The sequence below is a fragment of the Nannobrachium achirus genome, assembly GCF_963921795.1.
Source record: "Nannobrachium achirus genome assembly, chromosome: 18".
Lineage (NCBI taxonomy): Eukaryota > Metazoa > Chordata > Actinopteri > Myctophiformes > Myctophidae > Nannobrachium > Nannobrachium achirus.
The window spans coordinates 4,322,028-4,335,707 of NC_137825.1; the positions used below are offsets into that span (position 1 = coordinate 4,322,028).

The window sequence follows — 13,680 nt, forward strand, 5'->3', positions numbered from 1 at the left end:
AGAATAAAAGTACCAGACCAACCAAATATACAGTAAATAGGCTTCCACGGTCTGTATAATTCTAATGGTCAATGCCATGCGCAAGTTGAGATCATTTGCTGAAGCCAGTGAGTAGGAAAAAGCAGAAAGGAGAGTGTGACATTTGGAGAATTATTGCAACCGTCAGGTCGCACTTCTATCAAAACCTCGACCAGCTGTCCGTCAGTCTGTCCGCCAGTCTGTCACACGTCACACGTCACACTTTTGCCCTGCTCATATCTCCGCAACCGTTGCCCCCATCCATGCCAAATTTGGCACACATACTCCTTGCCTGCCAAATCACAACCTCCACCCATCAATTCACACATGACCCTCTTCTAGCGCCACCATGAGGCTGATTCTTGCAAAACAGATTTTTGGACACAGCTCCTACAATTTTTGCCCTAAAATCACGCAAATCGGTACACAGTATGTCTACACTCATCTCATCAACATGGATCTGTCCCATATAGCGCCACCTTCAGGCCGATTTTTAAAAACACATTTTTGGACACTGCTCCTACAGATTTTGCCCTAAAATCACGCAAATCGGTACACACTATGTCTACACTCATGTCATCAACATGGATCTGTCTCATATAGCGCCACCATCAGGCCAATTTTTTTAAACACATTTGGACACTGCTCCTACACATTTTGCCCTAAAATCACGCAAATCGGTACACAGTATGTCTACACTCATCTCATCAACATGGGTCTGTCCCATATAGCGCCACCTTCAGGACGATTTTTTAAAACACATTTTTGGACACTGCTCCTACAGATTTTGCCCTAAAATCACGCAAATCAGTACACAGTATGTCTACTCATCTCATCAATATGGATCTGTCTCATATAGCGCCACCATCAGGCCCATTTTTTTAAACACATTTTTGGACACTGCTCCTACACATTTTGCCCTAAAATCACGCAAATCGGTACACAGTATGTCTACACTCATGTCATCAACATGGATCTGTCCCATATAGCGCCACCAACAGGCCAATTTCTTCAAACACATTTTTGGACACTACTCCTACACATTTTGCCTTAAAATCACGCTGCGACCTGACGGTCGCTTATCTCCCGATTAGGGAGTCTTACTGGTATTGGAGAATTATTATATAGGTTGTTCTCATACATTGCGACCGTTAGGTCGCAGTTACTTGCACTCCTATACTATCCAAACCTCCACCGGCTGTCAGTCCGTCCCTCCGTCAGTCTGTCACACGTCACACGTCACACTTTTGCCCTGCTCATATCTCTGCAAAAGTTGCCCCGAACCATGCCAAAATTTCCACACAAACTCCTTGCCTGCCAAACTACAACCTCCAAGGACCCCCGGAGCTCCCCAGGTGCTCCCAGGTGCTCCCAGGTGTAAAAAATTACCAAATGTGCAAAAATTACCAAATGACCACCCCAACGGGGCTGCTCACGGGGAATTCCCGGGGACCACTGACTCCTGGTGCTCCAGAACGGATGCAAAAGTGGTGGCGCCCCCAGTGGAGGACCCCCGCCACTGCAGCGCACATAAAATGCCGTAACTCGGGCTAGGAGCGACCGGGAGAGTCGGGGCCGGTACCTATTCGTCCGCCTCGGCGGCGCAGAGACCCCACCCCTCATTTCTCACATGGCCCTCTTCTGGCGCCACCATGAGGCGAATTCTTGCAAAACACATTTTTGGACACTGCTCCTACGATTTTTGCCCTAAAATCACGCAAATCGGTACACAGTATGTCTACACTCATGTCATCAACTTGGATCTGTCCCATATAGCGCCACCTTCAGGCCGGTTTTTTGAAACACAATTTTGGACACTGCTCCTACAATTTTTGCCCTAAAATCACGCAAATCGCTACACAGTATGTCTACACTCATGTCATCGACATGGATCTGTCCCATATAGCGCCACCTTCAGGCCGATTCTTTAAAACACATTTTTGGACACTGCTCCTACAGATTTTGCCCTAAAATCACGCAAATCGCTACACAGTATGTCTACACTCATGTCATCAACATGGATCTGTCCCATATAGCTTCACCATCAGGCCGATTTTTTCAAACACATTTTTGGACACTGCTCCTACAGATTTGGCCCTAAAATCACGCAAATCGGTACACAGTACATCTACACTAATCTCATCAACATGGATCTGTCCCATTTAGCGCCACCTTCAGGCCGATTTTTTCAAACACATTTTTGGACACTGCTCCTACACATTTTGCCCTAAAATCACGCAAATCGCACAGTATCTCTACAGTCATGTAATCAAAACGCATCTGTCCCATCTAGTGCCACCATCAGGACGATTTTGGAAAAAAAAATGTTTTGCCTATTTGTCCGATTAGGGAGTCTTACTGATTTAAAATGATTGTGAAGTTTGTGTGTGTGTGTGTGTGTGTGTGTGTGTGTGTGTGTGTGTGTGTGTGTGTGTGTGTGTGTGTGTGTGTGTGTGTGTGTGTGTGTGTGTGTTTCTCTCCAGATGTGGACCATGACCTTCCAGCTCCACCCAGCATGGGTCCAGATGTGTTCTGTGGGGTGGGGCTGACCCTGGGAATGCTGGGGGTTGCCATGGGAACCTTCATCCTCATCAAAGCAAATGAATGCAACTAAAAGGATCAGGATTCAGACAGAGATACTGATGTTTTACCCTTTAGTTGTTGTTGTGTGTGTGTGTGTGTGTGTGTGTGTGTGTGTGTGTGTGTGTGTGTGTGTGTGTGTGTGTGTGTGTGTGTGTGTGTGTGTGTGTGTGTATGTGTGTGTGTGTGTGTGTGTGTGTGTGTGTGTGTGTGTGTGTGTGTGTGTCCTCTCTGTGTACCTCATGGAGAGACTGTTTCCACCTGGTTTAAGTTGATGAGACTATCTGAGTCTCATCAACACCTGGTTTAAAGGGATATTTCACTTTTCAAAACAGTTTTTTTAAACCCAACAGTTTTTAATTTGCTTGATTCAATATTTAGATATTTGATGTAAATGTTACCAGGCCCTCCAGGCCCAGGGCCTCTCCCAACACACACCCATTGTAACTTCAAACTTCATTTTAACCATGATAGATTCATTAAAAACACCCTTTATTTTTTTCAGGTGACTCATACTACCCTCCTAATACGTAAACAGGCCGTGTTTTTTTCGATAACTTTTTTCATTTATTTTTTATAATTATTTTTTGTATTTCATTTTTTCCATTTTCCCATAGTACTTTATAGGATAACTTCAATTTCAAAAGCAGAAAAAGCATAATATCAAATAAAAAAGCAGAAAAGGGCAGGGGGGAGCAAGGGGCTTAGTCTATTTACAAGTCTCGTGTAGCTGCCTGAAGGTGACTTTTTTATACCAATTTTGAAGGAGGCTAGGAATTTGCTCTCCTTTAAGGCTTGCGGAACGGGCGTTCCACATGTTGGTGGTATAGCAGGAGAACGAATTAGAGCCAATTGTTTTGTGTTAAATCTACGATGATGATGATTAGTGGAGCTGCCTCTGGTGTTGTGATCGTGAACATCCTTGACCTTTAAGAAGTAGTTTGTCAGGTACATGGGTATCTTGGAGGTGTAGTGTATCTTGAGCACCAGGCCCATTGCAAGATGTAAGCCATTTACCATGAGAGGGAGTGGGTTGTTGGCTGATTTACCACTGTTTCAGGGTTGTGCGGCTCGTGGCAGACAACCCTGAAACAGTGGTAACAACCCACGACCTTGAAAGGTAAATTACTTTTCTACCACCTTTTCCATATAAATGAAAGAAAACACAGTTGTAACTTGCAAGGATCTTTAGTTACAATCATTAATTGTTTCAGAATACACATAAACTTCCGCCACCACAGCAAATAGTCCCAAAAACACAACAATGCCACCACCAGAAGGCGCCAACTCCTGCTGAGGTGCATGACTTCTGGTCAGGTGACGCGTGGACCAGAGCTAACAGCTCTGGTCCACGCTAGTTAGAAGCACAGTTTCGGCCGCAAATAGAGGCTGGTCGCTTCCAGAAAAGCATAGGTTCAGATAAAGGGGCTTTAAAGTTGGCGGATTGCATTGGATCCAATGGAATAAATCGGCGAAACATGACGATTGTACGTTCGCTAGTAAACATAGGACGCCCGCGACCATGGACCACCTATGTCATTGTTTTGGTTGGGGAAAGGTGTTCCGACTCTCAAAGTCCCCGGATGCGTTGTGAGGCGCATTGATCTCGGAAATGTGCCTCATTTGCATCACAACGCATCCGGGGACTCTGAGCAACTCACTAGAGTTGTCTGATTTACCACTCTTTTAATCCAATCACAATCCAGTATTTGAACACGTGACTAGAAAAAGTGGTAGAAGCTGTACTTTGTCAGCTATTTTGAGCCACCCCACGGCCACGCTTTCATGGTGATGAGACTGTCTGAGTCCCATAAACACCTGGTTTAAGTTGATGAGACTGTCTGAGTCTCATCAACAGCCATGGGTGTCGTGCAGGTGAAATAATCCAGCAGCCTAACTGAACAAAACACTCTGCTTATACTCAAGTGCCGACCATACCAGAGGGCCAATTCTCCAGATTGGAGAACTAAAGGTTCCTACGATTTGCCGCTAGTGTCGCTGTTTTCCCCCCGGCTGGTACCAAAAGGAATATGTTCTCCTTCTCCATTGGACCCCATTCATTTCCCCCAAACTTTACATTAGATTTTCTTACCTTAATAAACATACTGGTAGTCACAAATACTTTATGGTTCCTGTCGCAAGTTTAAAGTCTCCTTTCAATCACTAATATGATATGCGTTTTGTGAAAATATGGCCCCATTTATGTTATAATTGATGTTAAAGCAGGGTATGCTCATATAAACTGTAGAAAATATAGGTTCCGCCCTCCTAATTCTTCGTCTGCTTTATTTTCGACAAGCTTAACACAATAAATATCCCTGTGGTTGCACGTGACTGTTGGCAGCCAATAGCATTCCTTGGGTACCATTAATACAATGATGGCGACACCCATACAAGGGCAAAAAAAGCTTCATTTTCCCTCTGATAGAAACCAATGGGTCACATGATGGTTCCCACCGTCCATATTTTTTTACGGTCTATGGTCCATACAAATACGATTTTGGGTGAATCCACAGGAGTTTTTAATTGTTTAAACCTTTCTGCTACACGGAGCCGGCGCTTATTTGGGTGCCTGAATACGCAATTGTTCAGTTAGGTGGCTGGATTCTCATCCTCACTTTCTGTTCTGCCCTGTTGTTTTGAAGACCTGCTTCAGTTTGTGTATACTTTGTCTGTTTATTGAAGTTATCTGAGTTGATGTTTTTCCTTCTGTCAGAATCTTGTTTGTTTGTATCTTATCAGTAAAGAGTTTTCAGTTTGCCAACTTTATTGTTTTTGAGTGTTTTCTGAACTTTGGGGTCCAACTATTTCCACCAGGTGTAAGAGTGGCGACCGAGTATTTCCCGGTGAACCTAAGCGCAAAGGTGGGGGCCGATGCGCAAGGAGGGTTGCGAGCTTATGAGAAACAACTAAAATAAGACCTTAAAACCTGGCGAAAACACTTGCGTGCAATAGCGCAAGATGACGATAAAGGAAACCGTTAAATGGAGAACATTATATTAACTTCTGAAAAGCCTAAACCATAGATATATATATATCTATGGCCTACACGGCCTTAAAACATGGCAAAAACAGTTGCGTGCATTAGCGCAAGATTAGATGAGGATAAAGGAAATCATTAAATGGAAAACATTAAATTAACTTCTGAAAAGGCTTCTAAGCCTACACTATTAGCCTACTAAAAACTAGTGATCCGCGATCTTGCCACACGTGAATAATTGTGGTTGTAAACAATAACACAGACAATATAAATCCTTATAGTGGGAAGAAAAGGATATCATCGGCCGAAATCACTTTTAAATATCTTGCAATTGGCGACGAGTCTCTTACTAAATCGGCAAGAGTGCCTCTCATTCTCAATACATAAAGGCTAAGCTATATAACCTCTCCATCATCAGTGGTGCGTGTTCCCCACACTCCCAAGCCCTCACCGTTGCGCTTAGGTTCACCGGGAAATACTCGGTCGCGTGAGAGTGACACAACCATTCTACTTTTTAAAATATATTAACAGGTTTGTAGATGGTTTTGTTTATCAAAAGATTTTCAAGATTGTATTGGGTGAAGTTATAAACTAGAAATGTGCTTTATTTTATTGTTTAAACTTGATTGATTGATTGATTACTTTATTAACAGATTGCAGAAACAGATACAGGGACTTTATTAGAAGTTTGAAGTTAGGAAAAGGTACATGACAGTACAGTTCACTGGTAATAGAAACTTTTTTTTTTTTTACTCATATAACATTGAATGACAGACAAATAAAACAGTACTACAGAAAATATTTAAAAGGCAGTCGTAAAACACAATGCAACATAAATGGTATTTACCGTACAATAGAAAGGTCAGGGAGATAAGGATAGGCTTTGTTTTATTTTACCAGCTTCCAGTAGCAGCAGCCTATAACACACTACAGCCTATAACACACTCACGCTAAGGAGACGGTGTGACCACTGACCACCGATCAAAAATGACAAATGACGCAGCCATCAGTGCTTTTGTAGAGAATTGGGCTAGTTTACAGTGGTGCTTTGGGATTTTCTTTTCAGGGCGGACGGTCATTTATTGACATCACATGCACACGCGCCTTTAGATGTGTGCGTGTGCCTACATGTGCGCATGGAACAAATAGAAAATACTGCGCAGCAGGAGAGAAACTAAAAGTTTGCTTTGAATGAATCTCATCTATCACAGTAATGGAGCCAGGTATCACACACACACACACACACACACACACACACACACACACACACACACACACACAATGCACATACAGTCACTGCTGGAAACCTACAGTGGGCGTTAAAGTAGCCTATCCATATGAATAGGGTAGCCTTTGGACTTGAATCTAGAGGGGGAGGGGGATGCGCATGCGCAAGCCCACCACTCACTGCCTGCCTGGTAAACCTGTTATGCAAATAGCCATTTGATTACCATGGTCGTCACTCGTATATCCCATAACTCTCTGGTTCTAGCACTGTTCCATGTCATCCTTGCCGTGCATGTGGGAAATATATTGGCCACACAGCGTCCGGTCCCGTCTGGCCCCGAAAGCACTCTGCTAGTTTTAAACATGAATGTGATCTTGAGTTAGATTATGATCTAAATCGGGGGTGGGCAATTATTTTTTCCATGGGGCCACATGAACAACAGAAAATGTTGTGGAGGGCCGGGACAAAAGGCAGTGGTCCCCGCAAGACATGCACCCCGCAAACTAAACACACGGCTTTACCTCCGACTTCAGTAAATAAATACTTAAAATAAAAATAAATATTTTTTGATGGGTAAGGTAAGGCAGGTCGTCTTGACGTGTGACCAGTATGACCACCTGCTTGTTATTGAGACAACGATCCAATGATCACACACACACGTGATGATGTACACATTGCGTCCATACCTTATACGTGAATAAAAAAACTTCAAAATAAAAGAAATTTAGCTTTAGTCCATGCATGAGGTAAAATTAGAAAATGTGTTAATTTTGTAATTTGCCATTAACCCTACAAGGGCCGGTCAGAGTGAACCAAAGGGCCGCATAAGGCCCCCGGGCCGCACAATGCCCAGGTCTGATCTAAATCCACTTTTGTGAATCACTGGCCTCCAGGGGAACCGGACTTCCTGATCACGTTAACTCTTGTTGCATTCTGGGAATTGGAGTGTTTGCCCCATACAGCAAGCTACAGTTTAATTTCAAAACCAAGCGTCAAACGTGTCGTGGGCACTGGGAGACATAGACGAGTTTGATGTTCGGGCGCGTCGTGGGCATCAAATGAGTTTTTAATGAGGGATTTTGAGTGACAAATGAATTAATGAGGGATTTTGAGTGACGGATAGGATCTGGTGGTTTTCATACTAAGTAGCGACCTATTATGGCCACAATAATATGGGCCTATACTGTATTTGGAGAGGTAACGCAGCCTCTTTGAATTACAAGTCAAATGTATTTAACATTTGAATTCAAATAATCTGAGTATTCTGCAATAATGTTGGTTTGATGTCTGCTTGGTGACAAGTGATGAGGGTGAATCCTGTTTTTTCATTGGTTGTTGAGGAGTAGACGCTGTTAAACAAGAGACATAGTGTTCAGTTTCATCAGAACGTCAACTGATCAACACTTCAACTAAACTCTGAAACATCCCAACTCATCAACACTTCAACTAAAGTCTGAAACATCTCAACTCATCAACACTTCAACTAAACTCTGAAACATCTCAACTCATCAACACTTCAACTAAACTCTGAAACATCTCAACTCATCAACACTTCAACTAAACTCTGAAACATCTCAACTCATCAACACTTCAACTAAACTCTGAAACATCTCAACTCATCATGACTTCAGCTAATCTCTGGCTCTGTGTTTCACTGTTCTTCTGTTTACATGGAGCAGGTAAACTTTATTTAATTACATAATAATTCACACATTAAATCTGTGTTGTTGATATTATAGAGAAATTATGAGTACTGAATACATTTTACTTGTCTGTTTCCAGATGGATTTCCATTCTGTGGTGCTACCCGCTGTGTGTTCAACTCCACTGACCTGAAGGACATACAGTACATACAGTCACAGAGTTTCTATAAACGAGAGCTCACCAGGTTTGACAGCAGGGTGGGTCAGTATGTAGGCTACACTGAGTTTGGTGTGAAGCAGGCAGAGCGCTGGAATAAAGATCCTGCAGAGATAGCTTACAGGAAATCACAGGCAGAGGCCTACTGCAAACCCAACGCTGAGATCGACTACTCCTCTGCTCTGGAGAAGACAGGTGAGCTGATCTCAGACCAGCACTAAACACTCAATCACCTCATAAACATTAACTATAACATGACATCATTATAAATCATTAATATCCAGAGATGATTAATGCTGCCAACATGATTATACATCTATTAGTATTAAGTTTAGTTTTGTATTTATTTCTTTATCTGTCAGGGACACATTAATCAACACGTCAGTTTAAATGGGCCAGAAGGAAATTTTCGAAATTTCTACAGAGCAGAAAAATGAGTTTTACAAAAGGCTTCAATGATTTATACAATAAAATGACTATGATGATGTGAAGATAGTTTGGAGATTTCGGTTCATCTGAGAAATTAGTGTAATAATGAAATATTAAATTATATTATAATAGTATTAGTAGTAGTAGCCTATAGTAGTATTGTATACATTACTGATATCATTATTATTAACCTGTTGTTCCAGTGGTGCCCTTCGTGAGACTGGCCTCAGAGACGCCCCCTGGTGGTGGTAAACACACTCACATGCTGAGGTGCAGCAGCTATGAGTTCTACCCTAAACGGATCCTGGTGACCTGGCTGAGAGGAGAAGAAGAAATCACCTCTGGTGTGACCTCTACTGATCTGCTGCCTGATGGAGACTGGTACTACCAGTACCACTCCTACCTGGAGTACACACCCAGGTACACACCTAATAGACACCTATACATAGAAATACACACCTCTACTGGTACTACCAGTACCACTCCTACCTGGAGTACACACCCAGGTACACACCTAATAGACACCTATACATAGAAATACACACCTCTACTGGTACTACCAGTACCACTCCTACCTGGAGTACACACCCAGGTACACACCTAATAGACACCTATACATAGAAATACACACCTCTACTGGTACTACCAGTACCACTCCTACCTGGAGTACACACCCAGGTACACACCTAATAGACACCTATACATAGAAATACACACCTCTACTGGTACTACCAGCACCACTCCTACCTGGAGTACACACCCAGGTACACACCTAATAGACACCTATACATAGAAATACACACCTCTACTGGTACTACCAGCACCACTCCTACCTGGAGTACACACCTCTGGTACTTTTTAAAAATGTAAAAGTTGAAAAACTGAAATAGGGTTTTGCCCGACCTGTAGATACAAAAATGAACAATTTAAAGTGTAAACATTGTGTACATAGTGAGTGTGTGTGTGTGTGTGTGTGTGTGTGTGTGTGTGTGTGTGTGTGTGTGTGTGTGTGTGTGTGTGTGTGTGTGTGTGTGTGTCACAGATCAGGAGAGCAGATCTCATGCATGGTGGAACACCCTGGCCTGACTGCACCTCTGTTTGCGCACTGGGGTAAGTAATCTATTACTGTAATCTATTACTGAATATATAAGACCTCCTATAGACTCCATACAGAACACAGTGAACACAGAGTTACAAGACCTCCTATACACTCCATACAGAACACAGAGCTACAAGACCTCCTATACACTCCATACAGAACACAGTGAACACAGAGTTACAAGACCTCCTATACACTCCATACAGAACATAGTGAACACAGAGTTACAAGACCTCCTATACACTCCATACAGAACATAGTGAACACAGAGTTACAAGACCTCCTATACACTCCATACAGAACACAGTGAACACAGAGCTACAAGACCTCCTATACACTCCATACAGAACATAGTGAACACAGAGTTACAAGACCTCCTATACACTCCATACAGAACATAGTGAACACAGAGCTACAAGACCTCCTATATACTCCATACAGAACACAGTGAACACAGAGTTACAAGACCTCCTATACACTCCATACAGAACATAGTGAACACAGAGTTACAGAAACTAAAGTATAGAATCAGGGAAACATGACTGAACACTGAAACCTAACAGGAAACATGTGTTTTAATCTACTGTAACATTTATATTCTATTGTATTGTAATTATTTTGTATTGTATTGTCAGTCAGTGAAGAACAAGGTGTTTTAATCTACTTTAATATTACATATTATATATTGTTATGTCATTGCAATCATTTTGTATTGTAATCATTATTGTATCAGATGACTCCATGCCAGATGGAGTGAAGAACAAGGTGTTTTAATCTACTGTATTATTATATTATATTATTTATATTGTAATCATATTGTATTGTATTGTATTGTATTATTAGATGACTCCATGCCAGATGGAGTGATGAACAAGGTGTTTTAATCTACTGTATTATATTATATTATTTATATTGTAATCATATTGTATTGTATTGTATTGTATTATTAGATGACTCCATGCCAGAGCCAGTGAAGAACAAGGTGTTTTAATCTACTGTATTATATTATTTATATTGTAATCCTATTATATCATATCATATTGTATTACCAGATGACTCCATGCCAGATGGAGTGAAGAACAAGCTGGCCATCGGAGCATCAGGTCTGGTTCTGGGTCTGGTCTTCATCCTCACTGCATGCATCTACTACCAGTGGAAGAAAAAAGGTGATTTACATGTTTAATTATTGCTAATTTATGTTTAATTAACATTTAATTAACAAGTTACTATGGAAAGCTCCACCGGCTGTCCCTCTGTCACGTCATGTCACAATTTTACCCCTACTCTTATCTCCACCAACGTTGCCCCTATCCATGCCAAACTTTGCACACACACTCCTTGGCTGGCAAACCACAACCTCCGGCCCTGATTTCTCACATGGCCCTCTTTTGCCCTAAAATCACGCAAAGCGACACACACTATCTCTAAAGTCATGTCATCAACATGGATCTGTCCCATTTCCCATAATCACTCCTGATTGGCCACGATTGCCTTCTAAAGTTTGTGTATGCGACGTGGCTGTCGCTTATCTCCCGATCAGGGTGTCTTACTGGTCTAAGGCTAAATGGTAAAAGGTGCATTTGTATAGCTTTACATAGATTGCGCATTACATTCACCCATTCACACAGACATTCACAAACCAATGGCGGAGGAAACCATGCAAGGCACCAACCTGCTCACCGGGAGCAACTAGGGGTTCAGAGTCTTGCTCAAGGACTCTTTGACACTTACTCTGGGGGAGCCCGGGATCTAATTGGGAATCCTTCGGGAACCCTCCGTGTTCTAATGACGGTTTCTCGACCCCTGAGCTAATGACGCCCTGTATACCGCCATTTAATGATCTCCTACCAGTGGAAGAAACAATGTAAATGTGTAGTAAAGGTGTGTTCAAGAGCACCATCACACCCACATCACATTTTTACCTGTCTGTCTGTCTGTCTGTCTGTCTGTCTGTCTGTCTGTCTGTCTGTCTGTCTGTCCTTCTATCAGGTCGTATTCTGGTGCCAACAACAACCAACTGAAGGTGAGAAACTACATTTTGACACAAACACTCGTTTATAAAACTTTTCAGAATTCATCAAACTGATAAAACTAGTGCACAGGTTGATAAAAGTGTTAATACTCGTCACATTCTTATTGGTTCTTTTTTGTTTAGTTTTTTTCCTTCCTAATTGTATAATTCATTTAAACTAAGTCTAATTCTTATCAGATTAATTTTCTCTATTGTTAAAGTATAGTTCTTATTGGTTAAAATACTTCCCACAGTTAATAAAGTCTAATTGTTACTGGTTAGAATACTTCCCACAATTAATACAGTGTAATTCTCATTGGTTGTTTATTGTCTTTGAACAGAACAATGTGTGGTTGTATCTGATGTTTGTGTTTTCAGAGATGCAGACATCGCTGCCTCCTGGTGGACAGAGGTGGAAACACAGCACGTGTCCAATCAGCTTTTAGATGCTAAATATAAGTTACAGCAGCACAGTGATGACATCATCAGCATTTTATATACTCATAACACAAGGAAGATAAATGAAGGAAAGGACGCTCTGGACGGCGGCTATGGGCCATGATGCTCACAGGTGGCTGAAATTAGAGTCTATGAGAGCCTGCTGGACCAGCCAATGAACAAACACTATTTATGAACGATTAGCCCTATTCATGCCCCGCACACGAAGTGACGCTGTGTAGGGTAAAACCCTGCTTAAAGCCCATAGAGTTTGACACAGAAATCGCAAATGTAATGCAATTTCCGAATGGTAAAGTATAAAATACGGCTAGCATGATCAAGAACACAAGATAGTTAAAGGCACAAAAGCAGATTTACTTTACTGTTCGAAATAATGATTTGTTGGCTTTAAGTCCAGCGATTTCTGTGTTAGTTTTCCCTTCAAAGCTGACGTCAGCACCAGGACGTTGCTGAGAAATTTGCTGAGTGGGCGGGGCGTGAATAGGGCAAATTGTGATTATATTTGTCATATGATCAACGACATATCACAGGTTGTTTAATTTCTAATCACTTGTTTTTAGATGTGCACAGTTAGTAGTAGTATCATTTTATTGAGGCATCTAAACACAGTTAGTAGTAGTATCATTTTATTGAGGCATCTAAACACAGTTAGTAGTATCATTTTATTGAGGCATCTAAACACAGTTAGTAGTAGTATCATTTTATTGAGTAATCTAAACACAGTTAGTAGTAGTATCATTTTATTAAGGCATCTAAACACAGTTAGTAGTAGTATCATTTTATTGAGGCATCTAAACACAGTTAGTAGTAGTATCATTTTATTGAGGCATCTAAACACAGTTAGTAGTAGTATCATTTTATTGAGGCATCTAAACACAGTTAGTAGTAGTATCATTTTATTGAGTCATCTAAACACAGTTAGTAGTAGTATCATTTTATTAAGGCATCTAAACACAGTTAGTAGTAGTATCATTTTATTGAGGCATCTAAACACAGTTAGTAGTATCATTTTATTG

At 41.4% G+C, this 13,680-nt stretch overlaps 2 protein-coding genes across 2 annotated transcripts in view; both read left to right on the forward strand.

Moving 5' to 3' along the window:
* The window catches only part of LOC308302681 (rano class II histocompatibility antigen, B alpha chain-like), a gene marked incomplete at both ends in the record, with an annotated part of 4,405 nt that extends 1,773 nt beyond the window's left edge, over positions 1-2,632 (forward strand). Inside the window, one exon of the mRNA XM_080746968.1 lies at positions 2,523-2,632. Coding sequence (XP_080603094.1) covers positions 2,523-2,632 — 110 coding nt within the window. The remainder of the gene's footprint in view (positions 1-2,522) is intronic.
* Positions 2,633-8,284: 5,652 nt separating this feature from the next.
* On the forward strand, positions 8,285-12,822 carry LOC308303644 (H-2 class II histocompatibility antigen, E-S beta chain-like). Its single transcript, XM_080748081.1, has 7 exons — positions 8,285-8,485; positions 8,589-8,861; positions 9,299-9,515; positions 10,138-10,205; positions 11,247-11,360; positions 12,184-12,217; positions 12,584-12,822. The coding sequence occupies exons 1-6, from the start codon at positions 8,428-8,430 to the stop codon at positions 12,213-12,215; spliced, it is 762 nt and encodes a 253-aa protein (XP_080604207.1). The 5' UTR covers positions 8,285-8,427; the 3' UTR covers positions 12,216-12,217; positions 12,584-12,822.
* Positions 12,823-13,680: the final 858 nt, after the last annotated feature.